At 43.4% G+C, this 18,955-nt stretch overlaps 1 protein-coding gene across 1 annotated transcript; it reads right to left on the reverse strand.

The window, feature by feature from the left end:
* Positions 1 to 480: 480 nt before the first annotated feature.
* LOC120052905 (tropomodulin-1-like) lies at positions 481 to 18,584 on the reverse strand. Its single transcript, XM_039000121.1, has 11 exons — positions 18,287 to 18,584; positions 13,544 to 13,754; positions 11,664 to 11,820; positions 8,761 to 8,877; positions 6,724 to 6,813; positions 6,094 to 6,224; positions 5,544 to 5,651; positions 5,134 to 5,277; positions 3,915 to 4,059; positions 2,062 to 2,186; positions 481 to 1,611 (listed from the first exon to the last, which is right to left on the reverse strand). The coding sequence occupies exons 2-11, from the start codon at positions 13,667 to 13,669 to the stop codon at positions 1,609 to 1,611; spliced, it is 1,146 nt and encodes a 381-aa protein (XP_038856049.1). The 5' UTR covers positions 13,670 to 13,754; positions 18,287 to 18,584; the 3' UTR covers positions 481 to 1,608.
* Between the last annotated feature and the right edge of the window lie 371 nt (positions 18,585 to 18,955).

Here is an 18,955-nt window from a genome sequence, read left to right on the forward strand (position 1 = left end):
CTGCTGGGTGTAAGTACTGATTCAGTCAACCCACCCTCATAGAGACAGCCACTAAGAGCTGGTCCTAGATCAGTTTGTCCATCAGTGACCAATACACTTGTGAACAAACTTCTAATATACACTGAGTGTACAAAATATTAGGAACACCTTCCTTATGAGTTTGAGCCCTTTTGCCCTCAGAACAACCTCAATCGGGGGATGGACTCTACAAGGCGTCGAAAGCGTTCCACAGGGATGCTGGCCAATGTTGACTCCAATACTTCCCACAGTTGTGTCAAGTTGGTTGGATCTCCTTTGGGTGGTGGACCATGCTTGATACACAAGGGAAACTGTTGAGCGTGAAAACCACAGCAGCGTTGCAGTTCTTGACATACTCAAACAGGTGTACCTGGCACCTACTACCATACCCCATTCAAAGGCACTTAAATCTTTTGTCTTGCCCATTCACCCTCTGAATGGCACACATACACAATCCACATCTCAATTGTCTCAAGGCTTCAAAATACTTACCTGTCTCCACCCCTTCATCTACACTGATCTGGATTTAACAAGTGTTATCAATAAAGGATCATAGCAGATATCGACTTCGTCACAAAACTGATCTAGAACCAACGCTTAGTAGCAACCTCTGTGTAAGATTTGACTGAGAAAACTTAAACTGACTAGAGATCAGTAATACTACAGAATTTACACAATAGCGGACAAACTGATCTAGGACCAGCTTCTAGTGGCTGTCTCCATGGGGTAAACTTGGACAAACAAACAACTTACACCCCAAAATGTTTTTAAATCTGCAACAATTCCTCTGAACATAGCTCCTATGTAACCTTTATGTGCCATTGCTTACAGACAGTGTGAGTTGCAGACTAAAAACGTATCTTATATGAACCTCACACTGAAAAACATTACGTTAAGTGGTTGCGAAATGCTGAAATACATAATGTGGTACTAACGTCATAACCAAGTTAAGTCATTTACATTTTAGTCATTTAGAAGACACTCTTATGCAGAGTGACTTACTGGAGCAATTAGGGTGAAGTGCCTTGCTCAAGGGCACATTGGCAGATTTTTACCCACCTAGTTGGCTCGGGGATTTGAACCAGCGACCTTTCGGTTACTGGCCCAACGCTCTTAGCCACTAGGCTACCTGTTGCCCATGGCATGTGGTACAATATACATTATGGGTGTAACACCATTTAATCTTCCACCACCACAAGTTCATCTCCAGTAAACAAACTAACAACAAAATAAATATTTTCTGTATAGGTGGGCTGCTTCTCTATGTCACAATTACCAGATATTATTATTACCGAAGATATCTAAACCAATATCAGTAGAAAACTGTGAAGGAAACAATAGTACAATAGTAGATCAACTCCATGCCACAGTAGGAACAAGGTTTGCCAAAGCCCCTGACATTCGAATTGGAACGATTTCGGTCAACGCGGAGGGGTCGAGGTTAGGGTTGGGGAAGCAGGGGTTGATGGGATATCTGTTGGAGGGCGTCTGGCTGAATACGGGGCTGGGCGGGGCCGGGCAGTGCCTGGCGGCGCTACACGCTTGTCCGACACTTGGGGAAGATGGGACCTCCTTCAAGCCTTCTCTTTCTTACTGTTGTCAGAGAAGAAAAAATAGAAATTAGACCAACTATTAAAACATATCAGTTCCTTCTGTGTCTTCGGTAAAATCATGTTTTACTCAAACACAACAAATACTTGACTCAAAGGAATGGCAATGAAGGAAGAGTTTGAAGTAAGAAAAACAGCTTAAAAGAAAGCAGAAAAAAACCTGTTCCAAAGGTTTGAAAGAGGCAGTTTAGAATAAAATAGCTCTAACTGCAAAAAGCCCTTAAGCAATCAGTCCTACAGTGAAGACCCACTTAAGAACTCAAGAGCTACTGGAGAAAGATTGCCAGATCTGCCACTGCTGGGAAGAGTAGAGATGACGAAAGATGATGAGGAGGAATGGAAGGCACAACACAGGGAGTTGTGGGTAGAACTCAAGGAAAAGAAGCAGGAAAAGTTTGAAGAGGTAGGACGAGGATACAACGGCTGTCTTTACTTTCTTGGTCTTGGGCTTGGTGAGTTTTGGCTTGAACTTTTTACCAAATGCCCTCTCCAGTTCCGGCACGGACAGAGTGAGAGTAAAGGAACCGTCCGAGTGATGATCGGATCGTATTACCCGAGCTGCAACACAACAGTGTTAAACACATAAACAAACAAACAGACACACACACACGAGCACTATGAGTGAAACACTTACACACAAAAACCGTGAGTGACAGTTGACAGATCTGACATGCATTCTCCTTCACTCACTCTAGAAGAGAAAAAGTATTATGATCAAATAGACGTCAACCAAGACGAGAGCGGCTCATGCACATCTTTGGTGGAAGAGTCACCGAGTAGATAGAACTGGTACCATGCTGTGTTCAAGAGAAATGTCATCGTGATGTAAAACAACCCGATGACACATTGATGTCGGTGCGCAAACTAGGTCAATCATTTAGTTCCAAGAGATTAGTACAAGACCATCTCTTACTTTTTACAGTCTTTGTACAAGACCTGACATGTCTTTGATCATGTGTTCTGGACCCCAAAACATGTAGCCCGATGACTCACACTAAATTCTCCCGCTGCTCTGTCGTTCGCTATAGACTTTAGTCCGAGACTGCAGTCACTGAAGTCGTTTGCGGTGACAATGGGCGTTGTACTAAACAAAGTCATCATCGATTGGATCGTCTCTAACCAATCAGATTATCAAAACCAATGATGAATTTTCAAACCGCCACTTTACCCACCTGTGTTCTGGCTCTGGCTCAACCCGTGGGTTTCTGGACCAATCAGACGGCCCCGAATGTGTTTGCATTCAGTGACGGGTCGGGGAACTACTCAGATCCAGACTCATTGAGGAGAAATAAGGAACGTAAGACAGCGGGGGGGGCATAGCGTTTGGCCGGAGCAAGGAGTCTAGGGTAGCCAGGCAACAACACAAGTCCCTGAATAGACCCATTTGAGTGCACATCCCAAATGGTACCCTGTTCCCTATATAGTGCACTACTCTTGACCAGAGCCCTACTGTACGGGTTAGTGAACTATAAATGGAATAGGGTGCCTATAAAAAGGGAATAGGGTGCCACTTGGGACGCAGCCCGTGTCTCTAGTGGTGTCTCAGCTGTTGTGAGGGATCACACTGGGAAGTCTGGGAGCGTTTCACTGGAGCACCACTTTAGTTCTAGTGATGTCATCTTCCAGGAAGGGATCCAAACAGCCGAGCGTTTTGATTGGCTTGGCTCCTCCCATTATTTAGTTACGTTAAACAGTGATGGTGAATTAAGAGCGATTACAATCGGCTACTACTGGGTCTGGAGTTACATCTGATGCATGCTCTGCACCTTCTCTAGCAGGTTTTATTAGTTCAACGTTGTTTTGAAAAATGGAGTGAGTGGGTGGGTGGGTGAGTGAGTGAGTGAGTGAGTGAGTGAGTGAGTGAGTGAGTGAGTGAGTGAGTGAGTGAGTGAGTGAGTGAGTGAGTGAGTGAACATCTCTAAGATTTGGGTGGGTGGGTGGGTGAGTGAGTGAGTGAGTGAGTGAGTGAGTGAGTGAGTGAGTGAGTGAGTGAGTGAGTGAGTGAGTGAGTGAGTGAGTGAACATCTCTAAGATTGTGAGTGTCGATGGGAGAGAAACAGTGAGTATAAAAGAGCGATTTTAATCTATTGTGAGTGAGTTAGTCTTTGAATCTCAATCTCAGTCAGGTTGTTAGCATTAGGGCTAGCAGAACTTCCATCTCAGCCAGGTTGGTTGCTTCAGCTTGAGCAGAACTTCCATCTCAGCCAGGTTGGTTGCTTCAGCTTGAGCAGAACCTCCATATCAGCCAGGTTGTTAGCATTAGCGTTAGCAGAACCATCATCTCACCCAGGTCATTGTTGTTCATCATGGCGTTGGAGCCCCTCAGCCTGGGGCCCTGCTGGGTAAAGTGGTAGCCAAACTTCAACAACGTGGTGTTCTTCTCCAGCATGCTGGCTATCTCCATCTCCACCTTGTTACCTAGCGGCTGGCTCTGGAGGAAGAGGAAAGGGGGAATCAGACCTGGATTCAAATAGTATTTGTTTCCTTACAAATTGAGCGTTTGATTGAGCCTGTCTGCACTGTCAGATGGGCAGCTTAAATAATTGGAGAAAAAACTGGACATAGAAGGAATCACCCAGCGGGTAAAACTGGTTGAAATGACGCCATTACAAACCAATTTACAACCAGACATTACGTCATGTAAACCAGTGAACCTAGGTGATTTCCCAATGTCCTGTTTGAAATAACTGGTTACAATGCAGCCATTCCTGGTTGTAAAATGGAGTCATTTCAACCAGCTTGTCCACTGGGTAATGTTCATCCATGACTCAGCACAATTAATAAATGAAGGCGAAGTTGTTAGTCATGTGTCTAAATATAAAACCTTACGGAATCAAAGAGATTCAGCACAGTTTATGTTAGGAAAAAATGATTCACTGGCAAGAGGTAGCCCAGCGTGGGCAAAACTGGTTGAAATGAGGTCAATGCAACAAGCAGATTTCAACCGTTTTTGGCTGCAATCTGGTTAATCAGGTTGCAATGATGTCCTTTCAACCAGTTTTGCCCACTGGGAAGGAATAACGGCTACTAAGTGTTGGTACTAGCACCATTATCACACCACAATGAATCAATCGAATGATTAGCTTTTTACAATCTGACCCTGTTGAAACAGTAGACTCAAGTGGTCCTTGTGATGTCTTATTGTAACTGGCTGGGCCGGGCTCTGTGACAACAAAAATAGGGTGATTCCTCATGAAACCAGGACAAAAAAATACCATGATTTCATTCGGATTTTCACGAAATGTTTTCCATAGAAAGGTCCTTTGGAGGAAGGATTGTCGACATATATTTGACATTTGTATCTTAAAGCATCATTGAGAAATAATTTGTAGAAGTTGTAATATTTGTGACATTTTGGCATTACCCAGGCCTCCTTTATATTGTCTGTCAGTAGAATGGACCCAGGCCTCCTTTACATTGTCTGTCAGTAGATTGGACCCAGGCCTCCTTTACACTGTCTGTCAGTAGAATGGACCAATAACGATTGTGCCGTATTTTATTGTACCTGGTTGTCGATCTTGAGTTCCTGCAGGGTTGTGTTGGACTGCAGTGAGGCGATGAGAGCCAGGATGCCCGTCCCTGTGATGAAGTTGGATTCTATGTTCAGACTCTTCAGTGTGGTGTTCCCCTTCAGCATCTCTGCCAGAGCCTGAGACACAGAGACGCAGCAAATGGGGACAGTATATTTATACGGGCTATAATTAGACCCATATCTGAAATGGCATCATTTCCCCCCATCTATATTTTTGACCAGGCCACAGGCCCAGGTATTAAGGCCATGGGAGGTCATTTAAATAAAACTGAATTTCCAGATGCAGATGACTTCGAATGAAGACGTGTACATTCGCATCGTCTCACGTAACTGTTACAGTATATGTGTAGGGGATTTGTTCCAGACATAACAGCAATACTCACAAAGGCTACGGGATCATTACTCCTGGTTCCCACGATGCTGAAGCGTTCCACTGCAGTGTTCTCCGTCAGGGCGTCTGCATAGGCCTTCAGCGTCTTCACTGGAATGTTCTGGAACACAAGAGGCAATACTTCAAATCAATAAAGCCACAACACGCGCTACTGTTTTAAATCGGACGGACTACAAATGCATTTGAAAAGACTGGAGAATAACCTAAATCAAATGTTGACTCCAGAGTAGAGGTTTGCCCTGACCTCTTGAAGTCAGACTGAGAAGAGTGTGGTACATGTGTGTCTCCTATGGGGGTCCCGTGTGGCTCGGTTGGTAGAGCATTGCAATGCCAGGGTTGTGAGTTCGATTCCCACGGGGGGACCAGTACAAAAAAAAGTTGGAAAATATATGCACTAACTACTGTAAACCGGATAAGAGCGTCTGCTAAATGACTAAAGACAACAAAACAAAAAATTTACAAATGTTTATGGTAGGAGGACATAATGACATCATATAAATCAATTATACTGACTGTGCATGTGAATCAATATAATGTAGCACCTTGATGTTGTTGAGGTTGACCTCCAGCAGGTCAGGATCGTTCCTCTGCATCCTCAGCAGCGTCTCCTCCACGTCAGTAGAGTTGGGCTGCTCATCAGGCACAGGCTTATACTGAGTACACTGGATAACACCTATAGGAAAACACAGGCTTATACTGAGTACACTGGATAACAGCTATAGGAAAATATGTTAGTAACAATACCTATATCATGTAAATCAGTAATAACAACGGCACTCTAGGTGTTTAATGTTGAAAGAAAAATAATTATTTGCAGCACTTAGTTTGTTTGGCTGAACCAGCATGTCTTTAAATTATATTATTTAACGTCAGAAAGGTTGCAACGGAGGATTGTAAAAGTCTTCAGTTGTAACAGGAACATTTTGTCCAGTTCTCTTTGGACCTTTGATGTTGGTTCTGTTCATGTTTTATTTTTAACTTCCCTGAACTGCCTGAAACACGTACGCTTTGGTGCCACTCTTTCTTAAATCCACTTGAAAAACAAAACCCTAATAAGTACAATACATGGTAGGATAAACAGATGAATCATCGTTAAAACGATGCCTGAAAACTTTGGCACTTACAGGAGGGATACAGACACACACACACACATACACACACGGTATACTTACTGTTAAGGCCTTGTTTGTTGACTATATTGCTGCTGGCCAAAGCCTCGTAGTACTGCTGGTTACTCATCAGAGTGTGCATTCCCAAAATGGCTGGAGGGAGGGAAGAGAAGAGATGGAGAGACGGACAAAAGGAGCGAGAGAGAGAACGGGTAAGAAAAATTAAGTGAGAGATGTGGAGAGAGGAGGAGGGAGAGATGGAGTGAGAGAGACAGAAAAATTAAGTAGAGAGAAACAAAGGCGAGAGAGAGAGAGAGAGAGAGAGAGAGAGAGAGAGAGAGAGAGAGAGAGAGAGAGAGAGAGAGAGAGAGAGATAACAGAGACAGGGAGAGAAGGGAGAGAGAGTATACATTGTGTCAAATGACGTGAACACTGAAGGATAAACACAGAAGAGTTGACGTGGGTGCCAACGCTCTCCTTAGTTCAGCACATTATGTTTACTTGGCTAAGACAGCAGACAGGACACCCACAAGTGGGCCTTGAGAGCTGCCTTGTTCAAACTCGCAAACATCCAAGCCAAACTATCGGCTCGCAAAACATCTCACACACAGCAATAGATAGTCGTCCCTGTCATAGCCAGACATACAAAAGAACAACACTTGAGTCGATGCCAGCGTCTGCAAGTCATTATTAAATACATTGTTTAAATAGCATGCGTCACTGTTGCAGACGTCACACAATGCAGACATTATTCTCCCTGGCTTGGATGTCCTCTGCTGCCACAGAACGGGCTCTATGAATTGCAGGAACATGCTTGACTAGTCAATATGTTCTTGATTATCGCAAAGATCCCTGTTTTAGCTTTCATTTTAATCTTAGTTTTAATTGTTTTATCTTTGCTCCCCCACCCCCCCCCCCCCCCCCCCCCCTCTCTTTTGCTGTACAGAGTCCTTGGGTTTTTGAAAAGCGCTTTAAATCAAATGTATTAGTAGCAGTAGCAGTCGTTTTATCTTGTGTCCAGTTTGATGGGAAAACTTGAATAAAATGTGCTTTCTGGACCCACCGTAGATGACTTGGAGCCAGTACAAATGAACAAATGAGAGTGAAAAGATAGTAGTTCAGCAGAAAAGCAACGAAAAAAGAGCAAGTGTATTATTTTCATCTGTCAGTATGACAGAGAGTGTGAGAACAGTTAGTTATCTTTGAGATAAACAACAGAGAACGAGCGGTCCATTTTAAGCAGCCGTGAAGAGTTAGTTGGTAACTCATCATGAGGAGGCTGAGGATTAATTACAAACCATTGGAAATGTCTGGGAGGACCAAAACAAACGCTGGCAAGCAAACCACTTGTCACTAATTAACACTAACACTTAGTGAAGTGGAGAGAAATACAAGCAATATAACGTGCAGCTAGTGTTAGGGCCGGGACGATTGCAATATATGAACCAGTTGCACCGAGGCAAAAATGAAAACACGAAGCAGACCAAACTTTTTGGTCCTTTAAAAACCTGTTGTATATAACATTTTATGTGCTATAGCTTGGAAAATAAATACATGTGACTCTGGATGACAATATAATGAGGTTTGTTTCCAACATTAGGTCTCTCTTCCTAAAGAAGTTCAATTTGCTTCGTGTTTCATTTCCTTGCCAAGATACTAACGACTACTGCTATCGTCCTAGCCCTAGCTAGTGTGTGGGCTGGTAAATACCGCGGCTGCTTGTCATAAAGCCCAGAGAGAGGGCAACCATGGTGTCCAACAGCAGTGAGGAGCAGCAATGGAAGGGGTGATGACGATGACAGGATATAGGGGGAACAGGGAGAAGGAGGAGAAGAAGGGTGGGATCACTAGACGAGATGGAGGAGAGTTAGAGAGGAAAGGAGGAAGTTACTGACGGAGGAGTGAACAGTGAAGCTGATTTAGTGTCCGTGATCGTTCTAAAGTGACTGTTTAGTTAGCATGGATTTAAACTTATTAGCTGAAGAAGGTGAATAGACTGAAAATAAAACAGGAACGGTGATAGCAGAAAAGATAGCAAAAAGGGATCTGTTTACGTCTGTCTGTAAATGTGTGTGCACGTGAAGGTGCATGTCTTTCTACCGGCAATGTCGCAGATCTCAGCGTCGCTGGCGTTGGCCAGTGCTTCCTCCAGCTCTGGCTCCAGAGTTACATTCTCCATGATGGGATCCACCACCTTCTTAGGTATAAAGACTTTCCCTGGAAGATATAGGACAATCGTTAACACAGTACATGCCACTATTCATCTCCACCCGGGACAGTCAGAAAAGGACTGGACACATCTCAGAGCCTGGTTCCGCTCTAGGTTTCTTCCGGGTTCCTGCCTTTCTAGGGAGTTTTTCCTAGCCACCGTGCTTCTACATCTGCATTGCTTGCTGTTTGGGGTTTTGGGCCGGGTATTTGTAAAGCACTTCATGACAACTGTTCATGTAAAAAGGGCTTTATAAAATTTAATTTGATTGATTTGATATATTTATTACTACTACTATTCTTACTAGTACGACTGCTACATCCCTCTACTATACCAGCTCGTTTCTAATTCCATTTTTTAATTGGTCATTTGACTGCAGGAAAGCAGAAACCATCAATGCCCCGATAGTAAAATAGACTGATCATTACCCAATAGTAGCCAACTACCATTATACAGTGAACATGACCGTACGCTCTGTGAGGAAAACTTCCATTTTGTTTCCATCTATGTAACACTGACTGACAACATAAAATACAAGGCTGATATGCAATATCACATTACGTCATCGGGCGCTTTTCATATCGTCACTCAGAGTGAGCTGTAAAAAGCCAGGCAGCCTGTTGGGACAGATGGGGGCAAAGACCTTCTCGAGTTTACCCAGCCACGTCTGACATGTAGCGCCCCGCGTCACGCCGCCCCAGCCTCAGAACACCGGAACAGGATTATGTGAATGAACACTGAGGGGAGGAAGGCTGCAGTGACAGGCTGTGTGTGTGGTCCAATTATCAACCGTTCTCCCAAAGTTTGCAGACTGTGCACTTGTCTTGCACACTCCCTGTCATGGAAGGAATCGTTGGCTGGAGGGAGTTGATCCATAACGGGAAGTGCTCAAGTGCAGACTTTGGGATAAGAGAGTTGGGACGTAGCCACAGTCCACCGTTAGATCAGGGGCCATATGTATCTGATGTAGGATCAGGTTCTTCCCTGTCCCAGTAATCATATTAATTTGGATCTAAACTGCTAAACTGATCATAGATCAGCACTCCTATTCTGAGACACTTTATGAATACAAGGTCTGAGGTCTTACTCATATCAGTCACAGGTCCAGGATCAGCTACAGCAGTGTCCGTCCTGCTGGCTTTGACTGTAGCCTGGATGATCTGTTCTGGGGTCTGTGGAACCAATGGAACCAGTGGAGCCGTTCCAACTTTCAACTGGAAAGTCACCTCACCTTCAGGCTAGCTGCTGGGTGCCAGGATGTAGCAGGATGTTCGTCTCTGTGGTTGGTCGGTACCTGTCACCTATCAGGCTTGGCTGAGACAGTGCTTGCTTGAGTGTTTGAGATCGACTGCACAGAATCAGTGATCTACAAATCACCTTGCATCCCAAATAATACTCCTTATGTGATCAAGATTAGAGATTCCGGGCCTTACCTCGCTAAAACTTGATCCCCCCAGACTGTACGCTGTCTGGCGGACACACAGAGAGACAGGCTGATACCCAGCAGGCTACATCTACACCTGAGTGGATCTGGGATGAGTCAGCTGGCACCAGGCCCTGCTTTCTACCTGGATATGTCCAGATATAAGGAAGGACGAACTAGAGGACTCTGTTGCGGCTGGCCCAGTTTCCCAGAACCAGACTGTCTGAGATCATAATTGGTCTGATAGGTAGGCAGACTCAGCTCAGGCAGTTTCGTAGCTGGATATGTCCAGACAGATGCAAGAACAGATGAACCAGCATACAGACTGGGTTGCGACTGGATCCAGTTTCCTGGAACTAGCTATTGTCTGTGACCACTGATTGGTCCTGATGGATGTAGGACTTTAGGCCTTTATTTACATGGCTGTAATGTTCTGAAAGTATTAGTATCTCGGCACGCTGACAGTAGGGTTCACCTCACAAGGTTATTATCACAGCTTGCATGTCCCTGGCCACGGTCCATGTTGGCCTCCAGCCACTTCTCCTAGCCAAGCTAGACCCTATCCCTTCTGTGTTCATAGATCTGACAGGATTTCATGTAAACAATATTTAACCCTTATTTTACCAGGTAAGTTGACTGAGAACACATTCTCATTTACAGCAACAACCTGGGGAATAGTTACAGGGGAGAGGAGGGGGGATGAATGAGCCAGTTGTAAGCTGGGGATGATAAGGTGACCGTGATGGTATGAGGGCCAGATTTGGAATTTAGCCAGGACACCGGGGTTAACACCCCTACTCTTACGTTAAGTGCCATGGGATCTTTAGTGACCACAGAGCGTCAGGACACCCGTTTAACGTCCCATCTGAAAGACAGCACCCTACACAGGGCAATGTCCCCAATCACTGCCCTGGGGCATGGGGATCTTTTTTTTAGACCAGGAAAGGAAAGATTGCCTCCTACTGGCCCTCCAACACCACTTCCAGCAGCATCTGGTCTCCCGTCTAGGAACCAACCCTGCTTATCGTCAGAAGCAAGCCAGCAGTGGGATGCAGGGTGGTATGCTGCGGGCCGATAGGGGGATGGATACACCCCACAAGTGGAGATTCTGCCATATTGGTAAAATCTATCTGGAGTATGAACCAAAATGGAACTGGGCTCCTACCACACTTCTCAATGAGGACACATGGAATTTTAGATTACTTCCTTGACTGAATTGAAATAGAACTGACCCCAACCCTGGTTGGGGGTCGGCACGGCACAGCGTTACGTCAGTGCTCAGATCAGATCTAACAGGGTCCTACCTCTCTTCTCTCCAGGGAAGCACAGGCCTATAGTGGTATTCTATCATGCTGGGAACTGAGGTTATACCTCTCTTCTCTCCAGTGAACGGAACCAGGTCCTCCTTGTCAGGGTGTTCCTTGGCCTGCTTCTCCAGGTGGGCTACCAGGTTCTCTCTCTGGAAGGTTCCGGTCGGCGCCTTCTTGGTCTGATCCTTCTGCCTCATCCCGGCCGGCAACAGGGCATTCTAAAGACAGGAAGGATTTATCATTGGCCGATAATGCTAACAACGGGTTGCACTTACACTAGGTAAGAGGGTATTCTAACCACAGGGAAGGATTGTCATTGGCCAATAATGATAGCAATGGGTGAGATTGCACTTGTTTATACACTACATTTTTCGTCCACTCTCGTGGGATAGTAACACACTTCCTAGTGTGTTCTACAGCTGAATGTAACAGTGAAAGGACACACACACCATCACTAACTGTGTTAAAATAACACTAACAGAAATAACAAAGGCAGTTCCCAGACCCAGATAGCTATTCTTAGACCGCAGCACGCTAAACCAGGTCCATATTATAGCAATAGACCGATATCTTGTCTTAGCTTTCAGCACCTATTAGTGCACTGGCCACTTACAGACAGCGTAGTATTTATACCTGTAGTATTTATACCTGTATTACTTATACCTGTATTATTTATACCTGTAGTATTTATACCTGACATATCAGTTTAACTCTTTAACATGGCTCTGTGGGAGATCTGGATGATATCGTCAAAAGTCAAGGAAAGACGGACAAGCACAACTAGATGGGCGCGCGCGCACACACACACACACACACACACACACACACACACACACACACACACACACACACACACACACACACACACACACACACACACACACACACACACACACACACACCCAGTCATCTAAGCCTGGGCTGGCTCTCCTGGTATTGTAAGCGTCCAGACTTGATGTGAGCCGTCGACCATTCATCATAACCCTATTACAGCTTGTGTCAACACCTCGACGGAAGAGCTACTTATGAATAGGGATGAAGTCAAGCACCGCCGCATCACACAGCATTATAAATATATGATAGGCATAACTTAACATATATTATAAATAACAGATGAGGTCTACACTCTGAGAAGTTGCTGTTTTTCTCAACTTTCACTGGGAAGTTGGTTTGAGGATCACTGTATTGTTTAGACCTAGAACTGCATATTTGAATTGAATATACAGGGATACGATATATAGGCTAATATATGATATCAACGTGATATGACACGTTAATATGTTCGTGCCCTATAACAATGTCAAAAGGTTTAAAAAAAAGAATGTAAGTAATGAAATCTGAAATCAATCTGACCGACTTGCGCTACGTCGTCATCCAACAACGCTTCCAGCTAAGATCTACTCCTGACTAAGTTGGTTAGAGTGTCATTTGTCAGTCTTAGTCTGTGGGAGAATCTCAATTGTAAATTCCTCAAGTCCTTGCTCCTCGCCTCCTTCTTAAAACCCATTGGATGAGAAAGCCAGAGGTCCCGCCCCTCAGACCATCTCCTCCAATGGGTTTTGAGGAGGTGAGGCGAGAGGACGCAATTGAGATTCTCCACGTCTCTCAGATGTCAACCCTAATGCCTATATAGTGAGCTACTTTAAACCAGGGCTCTGGTACACCTGTAAACCTTAATATCTGAGCGTTATATCTACTGCATAGAGGGTTGCATGTTTGATTTAAGGATCCTTTTATAGTCCTAGATTTTTTTTACGTGATAGCGTGATTTAATGCACTGTTCTGCTACCGACCTCTCATCTCTGTTGAGCTCGTAAAAAGATAAATATTTTAGATTGTGTTGGGATCGAACTCCTAGCTCCAGATAACCAAGACACACACACACACACACACACACACACACACACACACACACACACCAAGACAGAGTTTTAGACTTACGTCGGGATCTAACTCCTCCAGCTCATCCTCCAGCCTCTGTAGCTCTTCCTCTGAGAGTTTCTTCAGTAGTTCATCCTCGTCCACGTCCCTGTAGTTCACTACTTCCTTCTTATAGGAGGTGGACATGGCGGCGCAATAGAATCCCAGCGACTCCCCCCAAAAATTTAATAAAAAGGCAACTAAGTGCCCAGCGATGTTTTCAAAAGGAAGTCTGCAAGGATGTGGACGACAAAAACAAACGAGACAAGGTTTAGTCAACATGGTTTGATTGGTCAACCAGCTGGATCCTAAATTTGGTCTACTGTACATCCAGTTAGAACTACTGAGTCATAAGGCAGACCTACTGTACATCCAGTTAGACCTACTGAGTCATAAGGCAGACCTACTGTACATCCAGTTAGACCTACTGAGTCATAAGGCAGACCTACTGTACATCCAGTTAGACCTACTGAGTCATAAGGCAGACCTACTGTACATCCAGTTAGACCTACTGAGTCATAAGGCAGACCTACTGTACATCCAGTTAGACCTACTGAGTCATAAGGCAGACCTACTGTACATCCAGTTAGACCTACTGAGTCATAAGGTAGACCTACTGTACATCCAGTTAAACCTACTGAGTCATAAGGTAGACCTACTGTACATCCAGTTAGACCTACTGAGTCATAAGGCAGACCTACTGTACATCCAGTTAAACCTACTGAGTCATAAGGTAGACCTACTGTACATCCAGTTAGACCTACTGAGTCATAAGGTAGACATACTGTACATCCAGTTAAACCTACTGAGTCATAAGGTAGACCTACTGTACATCCAGTTAGACCTACTGAGTCATAAGGTAGACCTATTGTACATCCAGTTAGACCTACTAGCTGAGTCATAAGGCAGACCAACCAGCAAAATCCAAACACCACATCTATCCAAGAAATTAGAGATTAGACTATTGGTAAACACCAATAACGTGATGTGTTGGATAAACACTGAAAGTGGGCCCTTGACTCACAGAAACTAACTTGTGTTGCTTAACGGTCTGGTATGTCCAGAGATGTTTGTGCCTGGTGCCATTAAAAGTTAAAAAAAATGTATTAAGAATGCTGTTTGCAGGTCCAACAACACTTCAGCCAAATACCTTGGGGCAGAGTTTTTTCCCAAACGCTGGGTGGGGTCGGATCCTACTTGTGGGTTGTGTCCCAAGCCCAGAGCATGGCTAGAAACATCCATTACCCTCCAATGTTTGCAGATCTGTCAGGTTTAATCAATATAGTGGAAGCTTCACCACCACATTGCTTAGGCCCTATACCTACAGAGACAATTCAGATCTGCAAACATCAGAGGATTAGGAGCAAGGGGGAGGGAGCAAATTGGGACAGGCTTGATGGGTCACGTAAAAAAAAATGCTACTATATTCATTTGGGTCAAAAAAAACATTTGAGAACCACTGCCGTTGTACTTAACTTCCGACAGTAGTCTACTTGGCTTTGCAACAACAAAAAAACAACTAACTTTCGGTGGGGATCACGACATGTCATGACCCCCAATTTTTTTTGAAACCACTGCTTTAAGAAGATAGGCCAACAGCACTTTTCTTTCAACGGGTGTATTCATTACGTCTTGAAACGGAAACCGTATACCGTTTAAGAAGCAAACCGAACAAAAACGGGGAAGGACCTACCTGAATTTGTCCAATAGAAACTAATTTTCGTTGCAAAACGTTTTCCATTTGGAGTAAACGGTTTCTGTTACAAAACGTTTTGCAACAGAATTGGCGTAATGAAGCCTGGCCTGCCTCCTAAACTCTGATGGGGAACAGCTGATAAAAACAGCTCCCCTGTCACTCCCAGTCTGCTGGCAAACAGGAACATATTTATAGAGAGGCCTGGTTTCTGCTGTAACAATGTTGTAACAATGCATAATTATGAACATAATTATGGTGACTCGTAGTTTCCGAGCTCATGGTTATCGTACTACATTACATATACAGTTGAAGTCGGAAGTTTACATACACTTAGGTTGGAGTCATTAAAACTTGTTTTTCAACCACTCAACCACAATTTCTTGTTAACAAACTATAGTTTTGACAAGTCGGTTAGGACATCTACTTTGTGTATGACACAAGTAATTTGTCCAACAATTGTTTACAGACAAATTATTTCACTTATCATTCACTGTATTACAATTCCAGTGGGTCAGAAGTTTACATACACTAAGTTGACTATGCCTTTAAACAGCTTGGAAAATTCCAGAAAATTATGTCATGGCTTTAGAAGCTTCTGATAGGCTAATTGGCATAATTTGAGTCAATTGGAGGTGTACTTGTGAATGTATTTCAAGGCCTACCTTCAAACTCAGTGCCTCTTTGCTTGACATCATGGGAAAATCAAAAGAAATCAGCCAAGACCTCAGAAAAAAAATTGTAGACCACAAGTCTAGTTCATCCTTTGGAGCAATTTCCAAACGCCTGAAGGTACCACGTTCATCTGTACAAACAATAGTACGCAAGTTTAAATACCAATGGACCATGCAGCCGTCATACTGCTGGAACGCCCTGACCATAGAGAGCCCTTGTTTCTTTATGGTGTAGTAGGTCAGGGTGTGACTAGGGGGTATTCTAGTTTATAATGTCTATGTTGTGTTCTAGTTTATATTTTCTATGTTGGTGTTTTGTATGATTCCCAATTAGAAGCAGCTGGTAATCGTTGTCTCTAATTGGGGATCATATTTAAGTGCTATTTTTCCCACCTGTGTTTGTGAGATATTGTTTTGTGTTTGTGCACCACGTAGTCACGTTTAGTTGTTCGTTTATTGATATATTTTGTTATGTTTAAGTTTCTCTTTGAATTAAATATGTGGAACTCAACATCCGCTGCACCTTGGTCCCGTTCTTACGAAAGCCGTGACAACTGCTCAGGAAGGAGACACGTCATGTGTCCTATAGATGAATGTACTTTGGTGCGAAATGTGCAAATCCATCCCAGAACAACAGCAAAGGACCTTGTGAAGATGCTGGAGGTAACAGGCAGAAAAGTATCTATATCCACAGTAAAACGAGTCCTATATCGACATAACCTGAATGGCCGCTCAGCAAGGAAGAAGCCACTGCTCCAAAACCTCCATAAAAAAGCCAGACTACGGTTTGCAACTGCACATGGGGACAAAGATCAGACTTTTTGGAGAAATGTCCTCTGGTCTGATGAATCAAAAATGGAACTGTTTGGCCATAATGACCATCATTATGTTTGGAGGAAAAAGGGAGAGTCTTGCAAGTCGAAGATCCCCATCCCAACCGTGAAGCACAGGGGTGGCAGCATCATGTTGTGGGGGTGCTTTGCTGCAGAAGGGAGTGGTGCACTTCACAAAATAGATGGTGTCAGGAAAATTGTGGATATATTGAAGCAACATCTCAAGACATCAGTCAGGAAGTTAAAGCTTGGTCGCAAATGGGTCTTCCAAATGGACAATGACCCCAAGCACACTTCCAAAGTTGTGGCAAAATGGCTGAAGGACAACAAAGTCAAGGTATTCGAGTGGCCATCACAAAGCCCTGACCTCAAACCTATAGAACATTTGTGGGCAGAACTGAAAAAGCGTGTGCGAGCAAGGAGGCATACAAACCTGACTCAGTTACACCAGCTCTGTCAGGAGGAATGGGCCAAAATTCACCCAACTTATTGTGGGAAGCTTGCAGGAGGCTACCCGAAACGTTTGACCCAAGTTAAACAATTTAAAGGCAATGCTACCAAATACTAATTGAGTATGTAAACTTCTGACCCACTGGAAATGTGATGAAAGAAATAAAAGCTGAAATAAATAATACTAGTATTGACATTTCACATTCCTAAAATATAGTGGTGATCTTAACTGACCTAAGACAGGGAATTTTTACTAGGATTAAATGTCAGGAATTGTGAAACTGAGTTTAAATGTATTTGGCTAAGGTGTATGTAAACGTCTGACTTCAACTATATATTTAAGTAATTTAGCAGAGGTTCTTATCTCGAGCAACTTAGTGCATTCATCTTAAGGTAGCTAGGTAAGTCAACCACATACAGCACAAATTGTAAGACATTTGACTAATACAAGTGACATTCAAGAGCTCTACACTTGTTGCTGATCTAGGCCTAAAACCTAAATCTATCGAAAAATGCCTGACTTGACAATCTTTTCAAAGTTATTTAGAGTTCCCATTTGATCGAATACAATAATATTTGTTATGTTAACTGCAAACAATGTTATACTATATTTGGAAAGAAAGAGGCGTTGGGAGATAAGTTAATGTTAAGCACGCTTGTAATTGTCCCTATCAGTTTCTGGAGTTGATGCTAAGCAGGCCAGGCAGCAAAATAATGTGAAAGGTTTTTGTTATTGGGTAGTAGGCCTGCAATACGTTGGTATTATTTTAAAATTAAATACACTTCGATTGTGCTTTAACAAGCCCTAGGTTAACAAGATAGGTGGGGAATTTATACAGCTGTCGTCATTCATAGGCAGATTCGATGACAGGTGAAAATGCGAAGAATGCTTAACTTTGCATTCATTATGAATACTAAAATTAATACATTGAAAGAACAAAGTAAAACAATACTTTAGTTTTTTTCCACACTTCGAGTGAAAACCAGTTACTTTGACGCTTCAGTCTGGGTTAAATCATGGGATATGGCAAAAGTTCTTTTATATGCAAATTATTAGTTAAATGTATTTAAGGACTTTTCCGCTAGAACAAGAAGTTATTTCATATGCACGTACCTCCTCCACTGCTTATCCGGGCTATTTATAGCGAACGGGTCCCGCTTTGTGACAGCTGAATACTTTGACCAGATATGGATTCTTTTAGGGCCAGTCGAGTCACACTAAAGAGTCGCTTCATACAAGGAAAGTAAAGTACGGCGCAACCAAGCGAAAAAAAGTTTGATATCCGCACGGATATCCTCGAATGTTGTCAACGGCAGCCGAGTTGAAATCCTTAACTTTGCTTTCAACTTGTCTTTCAGTGGTTCGCGTAATGTAGTACAACACTCCCACAAAGGCAAAGTGAACTCTCCGACCGCTACTCCTCCTCACCCGGCGCTGCCAGTCAAGTGATGTCACACACTTGTTCTCCAGGCAAGTGTGCTACATGGACATCAAATGATACAAGCGCCATTTACGTTACCGGTGCATCAGAACAGCAGCAAAAACAAGTGCGTTTTCATCGTAAAGAATAAAAACCTTTGTCTTTGAATACCATTTCGTATATTGTTTAAATTGAACTAAATTCATAACATAACTCTCCTTTCATATTCCACTCACGGTATAAACAGCTTAGTAGCTGTTATTGGTAATGAATATTACAATGTATAACAAAGTTGTGCTTTTTAATGAACAATTTATTCAGCCAAATCTACATTAATCCATTTGAGCCATTTCCTTCAAAAG

The sequence above is a fragment of the Salvelinus namaycush genome, chromosome 8 (genome assembly GCF_016432855.1).
Source record: "Salvelinus namaycush isolate Seneca chromosome 8, SaNama_1.0, whole genome shotgun sequence".
NCBI classification, from domain to species: domain Eukaryota; kingdom Metazoa; phylum Chordata; class Actinopteri; order Salmoniformes; family Salmonidae; genus Salvelinus; species Salvelinus namaycush.

Coding starts and splice junctions, on each gene's coding strand:
- LOC120052905 (XM_039000121.1), bottom strand. CDS start 13,669: ATGTCCACCTCCTATAAGAAGGAAGTAGTGAACTACAGGGACGTGGAC. Junction 8,878..11,663: donor GTTCACTGGAGAGAAGAGAG/GTATAACCTCAG, acceptor TATATCTTCCAG/GGAAAGTCTTTATACCTAAG. Junction 4,060..5,133: donor AACTCAAGATCGACAACCAG/GTACAATAAAAT, acceptor CTCTTCCTCCAG/AGCCAGCCGCTAGGTAACAA.